General features: G+C 40.3%; 1 protein-coding gene across 12 annotated transcripts in view; it reads right to left on the bottom strand.

Moving 5' to 3' along the window:
• Positions 1 to 18,569, bottom strand: part of prdm16 (PR domain containing 16) — a 208,666-nt gene that overhangs the window by 134,560 nt on the left and 55,537 nt on the right. For all 12 annotated transcript variants that reach the window (XM_044125465.1, XM_044125456.1, XM_044125484.1 and 9 more), the window contains exon 2: positions 6,208 to 6,656. In XM_044125465.1, coding sequence (XP_043981400.1) covers positions 6,208 to 6,656 — 449 coding nt within the window. The remainder of the gene's footprint in view (positions 1 to 6,207; positions 6,657 to 18,569) is intronic.

Here is an 18,569-nt window from a genome sequence, read left to right as displayed (position 1 = left end):
TAAAAAAAAAAAAAACACCCAACAGTCACAAATCAGGCTTAGATACAATCAAACACACATCAAGAAGACCTAGTTAATCTGTCTGTTTCCTTAAAATATCCACAGATCTCTTTCTGTAGCATATATTGCTTTGTGAGTACCCAAGAAACATCAGGGCAGTGAAACTAGTAAGGTAGTCAATGAGGAACACAATACCTCAAGCCACTGTACGTTGACATGCCTCTATCAATAGACAAGTCAGGTCAATCTACCAGCCTGATAATAGCAGCAGTCACTCTTGCACTTAGATCCCTTTGCTGTACTCTCTGTGGGTCGTGCCTCTCTCGGCTTGCTAAGACCTTCCTATCCACAGGGGTAACCAGCCCTGCACACACAGCTAGAAAGAGACAGAGAGACACAAATGTACACACACTGAAGACTGGGGGCCTGACGTTCTATCATGTTGTGCTAAAGGGGGGGCATAATGGTTTTTAAATGGATGACTCAGTGCAGGCCCAGAGAGGGCGTCTGAGACAGAAGAGAATGGTCATGGCCTGCAGCAAAGCAGCTCGCAGATTGAGCTGTCCGTCTTGCTAAAATGAGCCAGAGTTAACACCTTAGCTAGTTCCCTAAGCCGCGGGACAGACAATAGTCGACTTCCTCTCTGCCTTGCTCCTTTTTTCTCTGTCAGTTTTACTCTTTCACGCTCACTCTGTATTATTCCATTTTTCTCTTCACCAGTATGCACTTCCACTCTGGATTCTAGAAAGCCTCAAAGCATCCAATATATTGTTGAGCTTCTTTGATTCATCTAAAGGCTAGAGTGCTTGAAAAAGCAATATGGGTTACTGCAAACGTGGATTGTAAGTGGCTTGTATAAACCATAGCCTGTCTAGTACATATAGTCCCCAGCTAGTTCTGTGTTGGACTCAATTTTGTCTTTAGAAAGGTCTTAATTTTCTGTGGCAAGGATCTTACAACAATGGCTTCCATGATACAAATCTCCCTTTCCTATATTAGAATAAAATATCGAGGATGTCCATTTCACTGGACAACAGTGTTTTTACTGTCATGTTCCAAAAACAGTTTGAGATGATTTGAGCTTTGTGACATGGTGCTTTATCTTGCTGTAAGCAGTCATCCGAAGATGGGTACAGTGTGGTAATTGAGGTCTGGATGTGGTCACCAACAATGGTCATGTGGGCTGTGGTATTTAAATATTACCCACTTGTTACTAAGAGATAGAAAGTGTACCAATAAAGTACCTCACCACCTTACCACCACAACCAGCATGAACTGTTGATATGGGGAAGGTTGGTTTCATGTGGTTTATCCCAAATTCTGAACTTTACACTTGAATGTGACCATATAAATGAGGCCTTTTTGTTATATGACATTGTCCAATTTTAGCCAATCTGTATAAACCATACAACCCCAGTTTCCTGAGGCATTCCTGAATGACAGGGATGGTAGTATGTGTTGTCTTCTGTTGGTGTAGAGTAGATCTTCTCTTTCTAGATATGATAATCTATTTGTTCAAGGATCGTAATGCACATAGCTTAGTTAAAACACGTGGCTATTTGCCTTTCTATCATTTCCCCACTCTTTTCTGACATCATCAGAGCATGTATTTCCATGCACACATCTGCCATTCAATCGATGGTTTCTGTATTTTAGATCATCCCTAAACTCAAGAGATGGTCATGTGAAAATCCCTACAAATTTTCTGATCTATTCTATGCCATGATCAAAATTCCCATTGATTACCATTACTTTTTTTTTTCTTTTCTTTTAAGATTTTTACTCTCTCCAGTGGCCTTTATTTTGACAGCTGTCTGACAGGAAAGTGGGTTATGAAAGAGGGTCACCGCTGCATCCTGAATTTATTACCATTGTTTGACCTTACGTCATTATTGACCATGTCTAGATACCGAAATGCATTGATTTGACTAGTTTGCTCCCCTGCTCAGCTCCACCAGACTAGCAGCAGCAGCATTACTTAGCCAATATCCTTTGGAACTGCAGCACTGCTTCTCAGTTCATATGAACTGCTTCTCAGTTCATATGAACTGCTTCTCAGTTCATATGAACTGCTTCTCAGTTCATATGAACTGCTTCTCAGTTCATATGAACTGCTTCTCAGTTCATATGAACTGCTTCTCAGTTCATATGAACTGCTTCTCAGTTCATATGAACTGCTTCTCAGTTCATATGAACTGCTTCTCAGTTCATATGAACTGCTTCTCAGTTCATATGAACTGCTTCTCAGTTCATATGAACTGCTTCTCAGTTCATATGAACACAATGAGAAACGTTATTATGATGACATAACGAAGAAGGATAGTTCGAAAGAGTAGGAGCTTCTTAAAGAAGTATAAGTCCAATGAAATTGATATTTAAATTGAAATGTAGGAGGTCCTCCACTCTCCAAACAACAAAAACTGGACTTCAATGCACAACCAGTAAATGGAGAAGAGTGGAAGAGGTTGGTCGGCCAGTGTGTTGTAGAGAAATGCTCCCCTTAAACACTGTTTACTCACCGTGGTAGTCATCTTAATTTTAACCCAGCTGTTGTTGGAAGCTGCTGAATCTAACTAGCAAGATAACTTGTAATCTAAATCTGTTACTTTTAATATTAAGTGTTCAGTTAAGTAAGTTATTTTTTCAAGTACTAATCAGTGACTGAGTTAGTTTATGAAGGTAACTTTGCCATCACTGCTCATAACACATTTGTTGATCTTGTCAAAGGCTGAAAACTAGAATATTTCACAAACAATAATCTCAAACATTTAATGCAGAAGCAGAACTATGCATTTTATATCATCATTTCACCTATTTTTCTCGTTATGAACTAGAATTCACAAGTCACTCCTTTGTCTGTCTATTTATCTAAGACCAGAGGCAGTAGATGGGTAGAGGAGCTGATGGTGAAAGGGAAGAAATATGGGCTTTAAGGGACTCCTAAGGGAGTCTCTTGATGACTATCAACAGGCCCACTGTTATGACTGTCTGTGATAAGAGTCTGGGAGAGGAGAGCCTCTGAAGGTTTCCAGCCTCAGTCCAGACAGGACATTTTGAAAAACAGAACCTTAGCCAGAGTTAGTACTGCTATTATCATTTACAAAAGAAAACAGATCAGTTACTCTTTACGCAAAAGCTTGGAAGAAAAGACCAAATGCATAACACTGGAAGGAAATAAAACTTAAACAAAATTGACCCCAAGTTTCAATTTTAATTTGAAAATAGTAAGTTCAAAGTGTTACAAAATAACACTAAAAGTGCAAACATCATAGCAGAATTAGATTTTTAAGCATTCAAATGTATCTTTCTTACTAATTTAAGGAGACAAACACCCAGTCGCCTTTTAAAATTTAGATCTCCCAATCTGATCCTTCCGATTATGTCTTAAGTGATCAGCATCAACTATCCCAGAAAAACTTTGTTCAATTTTATATGTGACTATGTTAGCCTCACTCCCTGTCAACACCCATTTTGACCTATTTCCTTCGTTACAGTGTGTAGTTACACATTGTGTGTTATTCTCAGAATGCTGACATTTTTCATTATGATAGTTGTGCTCCTAACAACTTGATCACTAATCTTTCTCACAACTTTGAAGACAATCTGCAGACTTTATGAAGAAGATATTGTAGCAGCTTCCAAATTCAGTTCAACCTGTGTTGGAACAGCTTATTGAGATGTGCTACTCCAAACTCAAGTTGGATCAAAATAGAGAACCCTGTCAAGAAACAGTCACTGGTGTGTGAGAAAGTACTCGTGAAATAATGTGGGTTATATTTCTGTCCGTTAAAGCTACTGCATTTTAAAGGATAAATATGAGATAGAATTTATTAATCTAAAAAGGTCTCAGATTGTGACGCGGTGTGAACTAATGGTCTTGAATTCTTGAAGAACTGGCAAAATTTGACTAAATATCTCCCTCTTCAGAAATATGTAAGTATTTATGTCCCCATACTTGTTATTCTCAGAATGCTGACATTTTTCATTATGATAGTTGTGCTCCTAACAACTTGATCACTAATCTTTCTCACAACTTTGAAGACAATCTGCAGACTTTATGAAGAAGATATTGTAGCAGCTTCCAAATTCAGTTCAACCTGTGTTGGAACAGCTTATTGAGATGTGCTACCAAACTCAAGTTGGATCAAAATAGAGAACCCTGTCAAGAAACAGTCACTGGTGTGAGAAAGTACTCATGAAATAATGTGGGTTATATTTCTGTTATGAGATAGAATTTATTAATCTAAAAAGGTCTCAGATTGTGACGCGGTGTGAACTAATGGTCTTGAATTCTTGAAGAACTGGCAAAATTTGACTAAATATCTCCCTCTTCAGAAATATGTAAGTATTTATGTCCCCATACTTGTTTTGTTGAAACATAGAAACTATTTACCCATCCATCCATCCATTGTTTATACACCCTTTGTCCCTAATGGGGTCAGGAGGGTTGCTGGTGCCTATCCCCAGCTAACGTTTCGGGCAAGAGGCGGGGTTCACCCTGGACAGGTCGCCAGTCTGTCGCAGACATTGAAACTAAATGTGGCCTTTTCCTGCAACCCAAAGACTTAAAGCATAGCTGTTGTATGCATTAGTCAGATGACTGGAGAAAGATGGAAAGGAGGAAGAAAACAGAGAAAACATGAGAGCTACAGGAGGGTGTAGCTTTTGGAAGTAAGCCCTGTGCACCCCAAATGGCTAAACATGATGTGAACTTTAAAAAGGAAAATGTTGCACCTGGCATGTTGCCACTTAGAGTGTGCCTGTGTACTTTAATAGCCTGCATAATGCTTAAACTGGTGGGAAGAAAAGAGTGTAAAATGCGTGAATAAAAAGGTACTGGAACTGAAACTATGAAAATCACCCTGGTTGGTTTTCTTTAACCCTGTCAGCTGGACATTTGTGTTTTAAACTATAATTCTACTTGAACCTGTAATGGGAAATAAAATCTAAATTCTCACAGCGCATTATAGGGAGATAAATGTGGGTTCTTTCTAACAATTGTTTCTTTGAATTAACTACTTCCTTATAGCCATTCCAGACTTAGGAAGTCCAACACAAATTTTGAGAGTGAGGTAAGGCCTGCTGCTGCAAAAGAGAAATTTATTTAAAGGCATTTAAACATCTTCACTAGGCATTCCAATAAATGTCAGGGATACTGAATGATTGTGGCTTATTTTAAAAGTTTTGAACGTTAGCAGAATATTGGGAATACATTCAGGCAGCAATGTGTACATGTCCACAAAACAATCTAAAATAGGGGCGCCACATGGGTCCATGGTAGTTTGGGAGGTGATGTACTAAAGGCATTTGTCACCGGTTCGATTCCCATCCCTGTGCCATTTATTGCATCTCCCTTCTCTCTCTGCTCTTCTTCATGTCCATTTACTGTTGAATAAAGGCATGTAGTCCCACAAAAACATTTAAGACAAAGCAAAATCTAAGATAGCTGGTGTTTAATGCTCATGCAGCAATAGCTATCAAGAGCCATGATTAGGACATCTATGTCTGGGTTCTTTGTCACTCACAAAAGTAATTTGAGACTATGTGACGCTATGGCCTCTCAGAGTGAACAGAGATGGACTCAGTAAGAATAAGAAGCAGGCCAGTAGATTTCATCCATGATTTGGCTCGTGAGAAAGAGAGACAGACACCAGGATTTCCATCCAGCCCCCAATGAGCTCACTGAAACAACTTCAATATCCTCTAATGTCATGTTGAAATGAAAATTAATAGTTCAATATGCCGCCACCACGCTGGACCACGCGTCTACCATTTCCATATCAGATGGCGTGACAAAATGAGCGCGCTCGCTTCAGACCGACGCCCATAAAAGCTGATACCTCCACTAATCAGACAGATTTTTCCATCTGACATTCCGGTGCGGCTGCAGATGAGCATATTACGCGTATGTAGATGTGTGGGAGTGTCTCGCCGCACGGGTATCAAGGATGAGGTCAGATCATAAAGGGAATGCAAATGGAGTGATCATTGAGCTTCTACACTGATGATGAGATGTATGCTGCTGAGAACCAACAGTGATAGGTGGAAGTGTGAATAAAGAGCTGCTTATGTAGTCAACAGATATCCTCAGTGTGGCTTCATTTAATGTCTTTCTGTGTCTGTTCCACAGAATACATATGGCAAGAGCAATAACGGATGAAAATGATTCAAAAAGACAATTAATATGGACTCCATAGTGGCTCCTACCTCCCATCCAAAGGAGCTGTCTTTGCCCGTGGTCCCATGATGCTTTGCGCCGTGCAAGCCAAACCTTTCACCAGCACAAATGTGAGCCTTGGCCCATATGCCTAGGCCTGCGCCGGGCACGGAGGACTCCCGCAGCTCCAGCTCAGCGGGAATGGGAATGTCATCGGGAATGTAGACGGGCGCCTCGTAGGGCGAGCCCTCCTTAGGTGTGGTGAAGTCCTGGTCGTTGCTGCTGCTGTTGTTGTTGTGGAGATGGTGTGACGTGTAGATGTGGGGGTGCAGCAGGTGGTGGTGATGGTTGTTTTGATGCGAAGGAGTCGGGGAGGGCAGAGGTGACATGTTGATGATGCCGTCTTCTGCGTCTTCTTCTGGGCTATCGGCGCTGCCAGCTGCTAAACCCGGGAGGTCGGCTTCTACGTCGTACATGCTGTCAACTGGCTCACTGTCATCTAGGGCAAACGAGACAAACACAGGTCTGTTATTAACATCTCGAGGGCAACCGTTGTTCAGCCAATTCATGCTTCTGAAAACAGAAACTGAAACTCTTGGTCACAGTTCACTCTAAGTGGGACTGAAGTTATTAGAAAACAAAAAGATTTTGAATGTGTTTGGTCAAAAACTGCCAGTCGCAAAGAAGCCAAGTGCTTGCTATTGCTTCATGGAAACAATTTGATTTTATTATGCTCACTGTGTCCTGCCAGGACTCATCTTACACATAATGAATGAATCTATCACTGACTTGGTTAGTCTCTTCATCTGGTATTATTGTCACAGCCGTGGAGTGACAAAATGATTGTGCCTGCACCAAAGTAGAAATGATAATGAGTATTATGTACGCATGGATGCACTTAACTTTTGGCTCCAAGTTCTAGCCCCGTTCACTTGGCATGTTAAGAATATTGCTGTAGACGCTGAAAGTTTGCAACTTTGCTCAAGCAAATGCATGTAGGTGAGTGATCTGTGACATTATCAATGACTGTTTTTTTTTGTTTTTTGTTCTTAAACTATGCCAGCATATACAATTTTCTGGACAAATCAAACATGGTTGCCATACAAAGCCATTAATAGAACTATTGCTACCATTAAATATTTGTGCTCTTTTTTTTCTGTTATGGCTCAGTGCAGCAAAGTGTTTATTTTCTGTTCTCTCTCATCTTTTAGTCAGTTGCAGCTAAATGCTGCTTATATCATGTCTAGTTCTGCTGGATGTTTCTCCTGTTAAAAGGGAGTGGTGCCTCTCCACTGAACCCCTTGACATATTTTTCTTCAAATGGCACAACATGATGAACTGGATGACATGATGAATTCTGTTGACTTTGGTATTTTGACATGACTTGTAATTTGGCGCCATATCAACATATTAATGAAATATATATTGTTAAAAACGCGTCAAATGCCAGATAACAAGTAAAACGTATAGTGTCTCCTGTGTCCTGCCTAGACAAATTCTGGTATGTTTAATCAATCGACCTCTATTCATTCTCTATCCCTATAAATCTGCAAACAGGGTGGATTCATACTTACAGCAGGAATAGTTCAAACAATGCTCTCATCCTCTAGCAGATTATATTGTCAATTGCAAACCGTGTTGCTGTTCAGATTTTAACTGTAGTTCCAAGATGACATCTTTACTATATTATTCTATATTTTTATATTTTGGGTGAAGAAGCAAAGATGCAGCATTTGAAAGAAAGTTGGGCAAGTCAAACTGATCAGTCATCTAAGACAAAGGAAAGTCCAGTTTGTTCATTGAAACATATATGAGATTTTTCCTCTTTATGTTAATGGTTAAAGTTGTAAACTGACATCTTGGTTTCAAATGTGAAATGCTGAACCTTGGAAGCATGAGCTATGGTCTCTTTAGCACCTGGCAAACTAAGCAGCATGTCCACATAAAAACTGGGAAACTTATCATGTAAGTCTGAGGCTGTAAAGCCAACTGTTTATGACTGATTTTGCGTCATCCAGCAATTTTTAATAGAAAAGAAAACCTTTTTTTTTTTTTGCTAATCATCACCACTTCGGAGGGGTTTAGAGGGGGCACACAACTAAGTACTGGAACATGCAGACCAGCAGTAGCTTCCACACTTTACGCAGAACAATTAAAGTTTTACAACTCAGCTCTATCTGCTGCTCTCCCTTTACACAATCAGAAGTATTCTCAGGTTGTTAAACACTTTCTCTCACCTACAAACCCTCCTCCCCAAAACTGTCACTGGACCTTGACCAACTGAGAGTCATTTTGACAAGCAGAGAGAAAGACTTGGAAAAATCTATTAAACACCATTTGGCTATTAGGGGCTCTGTGCACGGAAAATGTACAGAGGCATAACATAGAAGGAGATACGTTGTGTTGTGGAAGCATTCAGGTGTAAATCTTTCATTTTCTGATGTAGAATCGCTTTACTATACTTTAACGAAAAGACAGACAAGTCAAGAAAAAAAAAGTAAGTAGGGATATGATAATAACATTCTGAAAGAAGACAGAGAGAAAAAGGTAAAGAATGTATCCAGTGATGACAGAACCGCTTTAAAAAAAAAAAAAAAAAAAAGCTGCATGTTGGTTCTGAGTCTCCAAAGACCCAGAGAGAGATGTTGAGTTCGCCTCCCTGTGGGTTTTTCAGAAAAAGCCCAGATAGTGCCTTCCTCTCCCTGGCTCCTCATGTTGTTCTTTTTCTTACCGTTCCTCTGGCCCATATCCTTCTTTTTTTTACGGGGAGCTATTTATCCTGATTACATCAGGGGTCAATCATTAATTCGCACCTTGGGGGTCCCCACGCTGGCTGCGGCTACAATGGTCTGCTTGTTCGAGCGGCTGTTATTCCAGTGGAAAACTACTCTGCTCTGCCTGAGAGGCAGGCTCAGGCCACATGAAGGCATCCCATTTATTTGATAAATTGTAAATGCATGCCATAAGCAGCGCTCTTTGCTTTGTAGCATCGCTCGCAATAAACCGAGATCTCGGGGCAACGTAGAAATGCAGACGCGGGCCGTTACAAAAACACACATCTGTTTGCAACTGAAGGAGCTGTTACTGTACTCTAAACACATGTGCACCCCATCAGATGGTGTTAATGGTAAAGATGATATCTTATAGTTACTGCATGTCTTTTGGAAATCGGGCAGGACATAATGCGACATTTAGAGCGGACGAGGTAAAAATGTTTTCAGGAATATGCAAACAGCTAATGAAATTCTTTCTTTCATAATTTTCTTTCAATAACCTGCATTTGAAAAAAAAAACAAAAAAAAAACAAAACAAAAAAACCCCAAAAGAAAACAAATACTGAGATGTAGATAGCAACGCAATCAGCGTTGCCATGGCAAAATAACTTGACACAGCACCGAAAATCAGAGGTTTAATCGAAAGCCGTACAATGGGCAAATTATTCTGTGGTTGTGTTTAATCAGTGTTCTAGACTTAAACGCTGAAAGATAAAATCTGGAGTCATTTTCTGCCGTCTGCCTGGACGCACACAAACACATGTGCCTTGTGGCGCGTAGACTGAGCTGTATTGTTGCCGTCCTCCGTGCGTACAGGAACAACACAGACTGCATGCAAGAAATCTGAGGTGGAGATCTGTAAATCATTCATGAAATATGGACCAAACTGAAGTCTTGCAAAGTAGGTATCAATGCATGTTTTAAGGAAAATGGCACAAAGAAGGATTCTTGTCAGGTTTTTCATGAAGAGATCCACGATATTAATAGAAGATCTACAGCTGTGGTGATGGAAATAGCTGATAAGACAACTTTTTATTATGCACTTCATAAATCTGGCCTTTGGGGGGGAAGTGGCTTTCACATTACAATGAAAATGTGCATTTGAAACATGGAAAATGATGTGTGACAGAAAACTAACACTGTGTGCAGCATCCGCAGTGAAGAACCGTGAAGGCAGCATCATGCTGTGGGCTTGAGTTTCTCAGCAAGGAAGGGGAAGCTGGTTACAGAAAATGGGAGGATTACGAAATTAAAAACAGCTTTAGTTCTGAAATAGAAGCTGTTAAAGGCTCTAAAAGACTTCAGAGGTTCATCCTCCAGCAAGACAACAACTCTAACATAACTGGAGCTACAACAGAATGATTTAGATCAGATTATCCCAATCCAATCCCAGAGGTCCAATGTTCTGCTACTGTAAGAATTAACGCATACGACATACTAGGATCAGATAGGTGAACTATCACATTTAAAAACGGCAAAGTATGGGCTTTTTAAGGACTGAGGTGATAAATCACAGACTTAAAAACTGATGTTCACATACTAGTCTGACTAGCTTAAAGAAATTTTGCTAAGAAAGGAAATAACTGCAGTGAAAGATGGTGAAATGATTGAGTCTGGAGTGCGAAGGATCACCATTTTCTTTCTTCATCACAATTATGCTCAACTTTGTAATAGTTTATCACGTAAAACTGCAATAAATCACAATTTAGTTTATGGCTACAATGTAAAAATAAAAAGTGAAAATAGCCAGTACTACCCCCGTACTTTTGCAAAGCACCATAATTAACAGGAAGAAGTACAACTGCAATGATGCATTATTAAACGATTTGTGATTTCTGGACCCAGGTGCATTCAAGCAGGCATTTTGGAGTCACGGTCGTCACTGTAATAACTTTAAAAGGAGATCTGGAAATGAGACGTATGTGCCAGTGATGGTTATCATAAAACGCACGCGCACACACAAACCCACACACACACACACACACACACTCATATATCCTCTCCTTCTCTCTTCAACACGCACGGAGAAAGACTGTATCTTTGTCTGACCGTAAACTGATCTGGTTCAATTCAAAACGAAAGCCAGCCACTGATGAAAAGACAGTATCCAGGGGAAAAAAGGCAAAACTATGCAAAATCCAGCACAGGCTCCAAATATGGGGAGGAAGAAAAAAAAATCATCTGGTTAAAAAAAAAAAGAGGCCAAAGGAGAGAGTGTGGATCATGACAGATATGAAAAATGTGTAGCTGGTTGAGCAATAAATGACCGAACATTTTGATGTGGGAGCTCTGCTTGAGCATGTGTGCAAAGTCTGCAAAAGCCAAGCCTTAATCGGCTCTTGGTGCCACAATATTTATCAATATGGTCCCACTATTGCTGTTTTATGGGACCACTAGATACCTGCTCCCACTCTACCAAGCAGGCCTTTGATGATTTTCTCTACAACAACCGAACCCCCCCCTCCCACACCGCATGACATAAACCAGAAGGGATGCAGCTGTAAAAATCAAAATGAGGGCAACTCAAACACCCAGAACTGTACAATAGTTCATTTTTCCACAGTGGCACTGGGGTACCATATAGCCAAAATGACGCACAGATGTAAGGATTGCGAAAGTGCTGCCAGGGGGGAGGGCGTGGGGTTGGAAGCAGTGAGTGAGCAAGGCGAACACGGTCAGCTGCAATACCAGAAAGCCTCTCAGACTGAGAAACGCTGTGTCGTTTCTCCCAGCGAAGGCACCACAGAGGATTTCCAAGCAACACTTCAAACTGCGATACGACTTCGGCTCGGTGAGAAAAAGACGGCGAGCGAGAAAGAATGCGAGACGGCAAGAAAGAAAGAACCACAGTTGCATAAGCACAGCTGCTTTACATAATAATTCCACAATAGCCAGGACATGCTCTAATTGTAGTGATGCTTATGTTGTGTTACATGCTGTGATGAGTCACGTTCTGCACTTCTCGTGTGAGTAGGAAAATGTGCAATGAAATCATTTTTGTTCATGATCTAATTTGACGCAGTGAATTAAAACGACAATAATTTAGCAGTTAAAATCTGAAGTCAGCACATCCCCTCTCCCACGCATACACACACATAGTGTGTGTATGACATTCATTCATTTTTCATTAATTTCTATAGCATAACTCTGACAGTTACTTTCAACGCAGCCATTGCTTATGGGCTCTCGGGCCCATAAGCAGCAGCAAGTTCTCACAAAGTAGAATTTGTTGGAAAACAAGCTAAAGAAGATGATGCTGCAACACACACCAACATACACTTCCTCATAAATACACCATGCAGGGAATGGCTATGTATGTCCTCGAACATACGTGATTACGCTGATTAACATTTGCACCATTATCTGTTTGTCCACACAAGATTCAATATGACAAGAAAAACTAGCACTGAATGTTACTCTGAACACACTATTCCCAGAGGTTAAAAACAGAACACACACTGCGCCAGAGGTTCATCTTCATCCACCACTACAACCCTACACACAGCTACAATGATAGAGCTTAGCACAAAGCATAATCATCCATGTTAGAATGGCCTAGTCAAGGACTGGTTTTAATTTGTTTCATCTCAACTGATTACACAATAAGAAAATGACAATAATTCAGGAACATCTTAGCGGTTTTTCAGGTCCCAACACACAATCTTGGCCACTGTAAGTTAAGTGTAGAGTACTTATGCAATTTTTGTTTGTGTTGGGTGTCAGTACATTGCGGCCGATTTATTGACGTGTCATTTGCGTGGAGCAGCCTGGAGCCATTCCGTCCTCCGATATAGTGCATGTGTCGCGTGTATGCTAAGTTCAACCCTCAAGGCAAGCAAGAGGACAGCAGGCAGCCTCCTGCAGCTGAGAGCAGGTGTGCGCGAGGATGCGTGTGTGTGTGTGTTTGTGTGTGTGTGTTTGTTTCATGGTGAAATAGTCCCACAGGGATTCTGGCACAGGGCTGCAGCAGACATTTATTAACAGGGCAGATTAATAGCACTGGAGGAAAACATGTTCACAAACATGATAAATATTAATAATAATCAATACTGAGTTACATTTGCCAAATTGAGTTGCAAACATCACCCATGGGGGAAGGCGAGGGAGGGCGGAGGAGGGTGTCAGGGTTGAAAGAAGCTGATTAAAAATGGAAGAGTTTCAGGAGGAAAGAAGACAGAGAGAGAAAATGAGCAAAGAAAAACAATACAGGAGGAGAGGAAGAGGACGAGCATAACTTCATTACATCATAACAGAGAGGAGAATCATCACAAGGGGGAGCTCGAATTTGTTTTTGTTTTATTTTAGTAAATTATCATATTTCATCTTTCCTTCTAAAGAGCTGCAATGCCTAGCAAAAATATTCATACACCTTGAACTTCATTTTTTTTTTTCAATTCAAATGTTTAGTGGGATTTTATGTGATAAGCTGAACATAAGTTTCAAGCAGGGGGACTTATATTTGACTTCATCCCAAGTCTGAAAAGAAGAGAAAAGAAAAGAAAGGTAAATAAGATAAGATAAGATAAGATAAGATAAGATAAGATAAGATGTATAAGCTCTGATCAGCTTACTTGTCTTTGCTTAAGAAAAAAAACCCAATCTACCACATTTTCCTATTTTAAAAATTAAATATAATTTTTTGTACTTCACAATGATTAAGTATTTCTCTTCACCTAGCAAATAAAATCCAAGTAGAAATACAATGAAGCTTGTGGTTTCAAAAGACAAAATGTGAAAAAGTTGAACGAGTATATACACTTTGGCAAAGGAACTGTAAATAGGTGTAGGAGAGAAAGATTATTTTCTCATCTCAGTCTTAAAACCTCAGTACGGCTTAAGTACAGTTTTATAGATTGGAGGACGTTCAACAGATATCTCTGGCTGTCAAAACGACTTGATTTTGATCGATGATCGAGGCTCTAATCAGAGCCAAAAAATATCTGAAACAAAATTATCTTGAAAAGTTTGGGAATCTCAGCTTTGCTGTTTTCAGTCTGTACTGATGCTTATCCAAATAATGTAAAAAAAACAACAGAAACTATTCCATCAGCCTACACACCCATAGTAGCCATATCACTATTGCTGAATTATGTGTGCATACATGCATCGGTGCATTTCTGTGAGAAAGTGTAACTGGGAGCAGCATTCACTGCATCAATCTATTGCACTCCATGCCTTGCTTCTTCTCTTCTTCTCTCCTCTCCTCTCGCCTGCTCCCTCTAGTCATTAGCCAGCAAATTAACGACAATCGGGCATGCTATTAATCACCCTGACAAAAGTGTTAGCTTTGCCTGGATAGGCCAGCACGAGACTGAGGGAAGAGGATGGCAGTGGGGGAGGAAAGAAAGAGAAAGAGTGAGATGACTGGGTGGGTCACAGAGTATAATGAATTAGTGGGTTAAGGAAAGAATTACACTAAATGAAAAGACAATGAGTCAGGATGTTAAGGAAGTGAAGGAAATGCGAACAGAAGATAGAAGATAAAATAAGAGTATGGATGACAGAAAATATGATGTAAAAAGAAGAAAATTATAGAGAGTATGTTAATGTAACAGAAAGGAATGGATCCCACGTATACTAAGCGTTGAAAGTAAAAAAACGTATCTGACTACTAATTGTCTCGTAAGGGTAATCACATAAAAGTGACTTGGTGTGGTGTCAACAGTAGAAATACATTCTGTCATTTAATTTTCACAAGCAATCTCTAAAATGTACAACAACTGCACTATAACTTTGTTCGTGTCTATCAATCACAGCAAAGACTGTACAACTGTAATTTTAGGGGTGTAAAAACGTCTCCGGATGATGTAGGGATTCGTTTTCGAGCGAAGGTTGTTCTAATCATATGTTTCAGTGAAACATGTCGTTTTTATGTGTTTGGGATGGATTTGCGCAAGACTGGCGGACTTAAACCGTCTGGTTACGGTGCATGACGAGAGAACGGCTGCAGCACTGAGAGTAGAAGCTGTTCGACTATACCTTTTGTTTAATTCAGTCAATAAGAATCGAGGCAAGGCAAACGTTTATGGTTTAGAGTTTGTCATACTGTATAACAAAGCATACAGGATGGTGGAGAATCACTTCTAGAATCATTTAGCTCTGTGTTTTGACAGAAATCCAGACATAACAAATCGGTACAGATCATTTCACACACTTTTGCAGTTTTGGTTATTTAAACTTGACTTCCTTTCATTCAAAAAGAAGTCGTCTTCTGCTCTGATTCTCATATTCTTTAAGAATTGTGTCTCCATTAAATATTACCTATTAGCAGGAAATAGCTAATTTCCTGCTAACCCCAGAGATTAATCAGGGGTCCTAATCTCTCATATTTCAAAAGCGTCCACTTGGACGTCAAAACCATAAGTAGAATTAGGACCTTAGGACATTAATAGTGAGATATTTACAGACAAATTGTAAATATCTCACAAATAACGTGAGGTTTGAGGGTTTTTGTGATATTTTGACTGCATTGTTGATTAAATATAACTTGCTGGAAAAAAAAAAAAAGCCTTTCCACACCAAGACACTGCCAACATCACAAAGTTTTCTTTTTAGTCATTTTAACTTGTGTTGAGCACAAACATTGTAGAAAAAAAGGATTAACAGACATAAAATACATCCTGGATAATAAATAAGTCTATGTAAGTATTAAACTATTGATCATGTATAGCAAATGTAACGAGACAAAGAAGTGATGAGATCTAGAGAGAAAATCCAACACATTTACTCTCGCACGCAAAAAAGAGGCTGAAAAAAATCGTGCTGCCCTTTAGTCTCAGCTCAAAATGAAAACTCCTTCATCTCTCCCCCTACCCAGAGCGGAGACCACCTGCTAGGAGGCCTAAACTCGGGACATCAGGTGGGTCTAGACCGTCACACAGTCCCATGTCATCAGGCTGTCATGGTGAAAGGAACTGACATGGGAGATATGCTAATCCACTTAGCTTCAAACCCGGCCAGGAGGCCCGTATGCAGTGCCGTCTCAGTCCGCAACGAGCGGAACACACACAGACACACTAAGCCGCGTACCTCTGAACTCTGCAGAATATGTGTGACGGGATTAGATCAGTTGGGGCTAAATTATCCCTGTGGGGATTTTAATCTGGCCGTCAAAGCAATACATTTTAAAAAAGTACAGGTATGGAAAAAAAGGTTGAATTGACTTTACATGTGTTTCACTCAACTAAAAAAAGACAAGTGTTTTTTAATCTGGATTAAGTATTGTTAGATCTTTGCAAAAAAAAAAAAAAAAAAGAGAAGTTAATAATATTTGACAATTGGAAATATCAATGGTCATTCCTAATAGAAATTTCAACACAAAATGAATGCAGAAAGGTTTGGACTTTTCATAAAATGTCAACATACATTGCTATCAATAAACAAAATAACATGCAGGCAAGTAAAAAGGGTTTTACTGCCGATAACGAAATTAAAAAGCAGGTTGTAGCATTCAAAATGTAGGAGCACGTGCAGCTAATTGTAAATATGCCATAATACATTAACAAAATGAAAACTGCAAGCAGTTTTCTCACTTTAACTGGATCGTGCATGGAGCAAACCAAACCTGAACAAACCTTGGTGCAACTATTAACAACATAAATATGTGGGGGAAACATATTTGATTCATGAATCACTAAAGATGTGATAAAAGTTAAATTAACCTTGCTGCACCCAGGCCATCGCCAGCAATCCACAGCAGGTGCTATGAATTTACTAGCAGCTGGTGGAGTTTATAACAAGCTACTAACAACAGATTTCTGTGTTTACAAGATGAGCAAAATGGCAGAAAACACACAATTACAACAATCCCCTGCTCGCTTTACAAGTTGTGCAGACGTCGAGACGCTCGTTCGCTCGGCAATCGAGTGATCAAAGTCGGCCTGCCAGCAGCGAGGTGTCAGAGTTCAAAACTATTGCCCCACTCGGGCAGATGATATCTCAAACTGATTCGTTGTATTTCCCCGGCCATGACTTCCCCTATTAGGAGCTGCAGCGGAGCGCTTAGTAATCTGCTCATTATCCCACAGAAACAGGAAGGAAGAGAAGGAAACAGATGGGAAGGCAGGAGAATGGTAAGCGAGAGACACAATGCTCCCTTCCTCCTCTTCATCCTCTCTGCCTTCGTCTCCCTCCTCCGCGCCGCTTGCTCTCTGGTCGTCCTCGGGGCGAGGGAGCGCCGAGGCCCACAATCGCTCTGACAATACTGTATACAAGTGGTGGTGAACAATGAAGGCTGACCACAAAGAATTCTGGGAACAGGGGCACAGCCTTCTTCTCCGGCGGGTGGCTCCTGAATGCCGGACCCGTCGATACACATCGGAGGCCTGCTGAGACTCACCGGTGCCAAAGAGGCCGAGAGCCGCAGAGTGGGAGGAACAGACACAGAAGACGGTGACACAATGATACAAAGTTGCCCGCGCAGCAATCCTCCTGATGATTTACCACCTAGAGTGAACACCTAGAAGCAAGGATACAAAGGGAGTACAAGGCAACAATAGGCACTAACTGCTGAAATGAGAGAAAAGAAAGGAGAAAAAGAAAGGCAGGGCCGCGCAGAAATAAAGAGAAAGACAGAAAGAGACAGGCAATTTTCTTCCTCTTCTTTTTTAAGTGATCAGGGCGTGGGGTGAGCGTGGTCCATTTGGAAATAATTGGTGGGTAATTAGGTGGGGGTCGACAGGTCGATTTTGGAACAAATGGCCGTCTTTAGCTCAGGTGGCCCCTCCACATGAGATAATGGGGGCTTTCCTTCCCCACCTCCTCTCCTCCTCTCTCCCTCTATCTCCGCTATCTTTGGTACTGCTCGTGTATGCGCTACTTCGTATGTGGGAAGTGTCTCAAGATTGTACGAACCGTTAGATACAAGAGCAATGAATGATGCACACAAAACAAAGGTCAAATTCTGTGCTGTACTTTCTTCTGTATTGAGTGGCACTCAGTGCTGCTCAAAAGTTTTCACAGCACTTTTTGTTGTTTTGCGATGTTTGTAGCTGCATTTTATTTGGATATTATGAGATAGAAAAACACAGAGTAGTATATACTTATGACATTAAAGGAGGAAGACAAATTGTTCTCAAATTTCTAAACTTAAATCTTTTTCAAATGTGGTATTTTTTTTATTCAGTTACTGTGTATAAATACATTTGGTTGAAATTACATCTAGAAGTGTTTTAGAGTTTGCCTTTACCTTCTTTCCATATCTAGAGACTTAAATTGTTGCTAATTTTTCTTTTTACAGCTTAAGCTTTGTTATTTTTCTATGCACAAAGTATTTTGCAAGTTGACCAACAAGTTGAGTTTTGGTCTCATTTGACCAGAGCACTTTCTTCCAAATGTTTGCTAGGTATTCTACATTGCTTGTGGAAACTATAGAGGGGATTTCTATTTTTTTCCTCCCAACAACAACTTTTTTTCTTGCCACTCTCCCAAAAAGCCAGTTTGTGGCACGCATAACTAATAGTGGTCTTGTCAAAAGATTGTTCCACATGAGTTGTTTGTCTCTGCAGCTCCTCTAGAGTTCCCAAGGGGCTCTTGGCTATTCTTGAATTGATTTTCAGTTTAAGAGGGAAAGCATATGTTATGAAGTTTGGAGATTTTTCAGGTTCTTTCCATTTTCACATCTCCTGCCCAGGAGATGT

This window comes from Gambusia affinis, linkage group LG01 (genome assembly GCF_019740435.1).
Source record: "Gambusia affinis linkage group LG01, SWU_Gaff_1.0, whole genome shotgun sequence".
NCBI lineage: Eukaryota > Metazoa > Chordata > Actinopteri > Cyprinodontiformes > Poeciliidae > Gambusia > Gambusia affinis.
The sequence above is the reverse complement of the archived record's forward strand: the minus strand, read 5'-3'. Positions and strand labels throughout refer to the sequence as shown.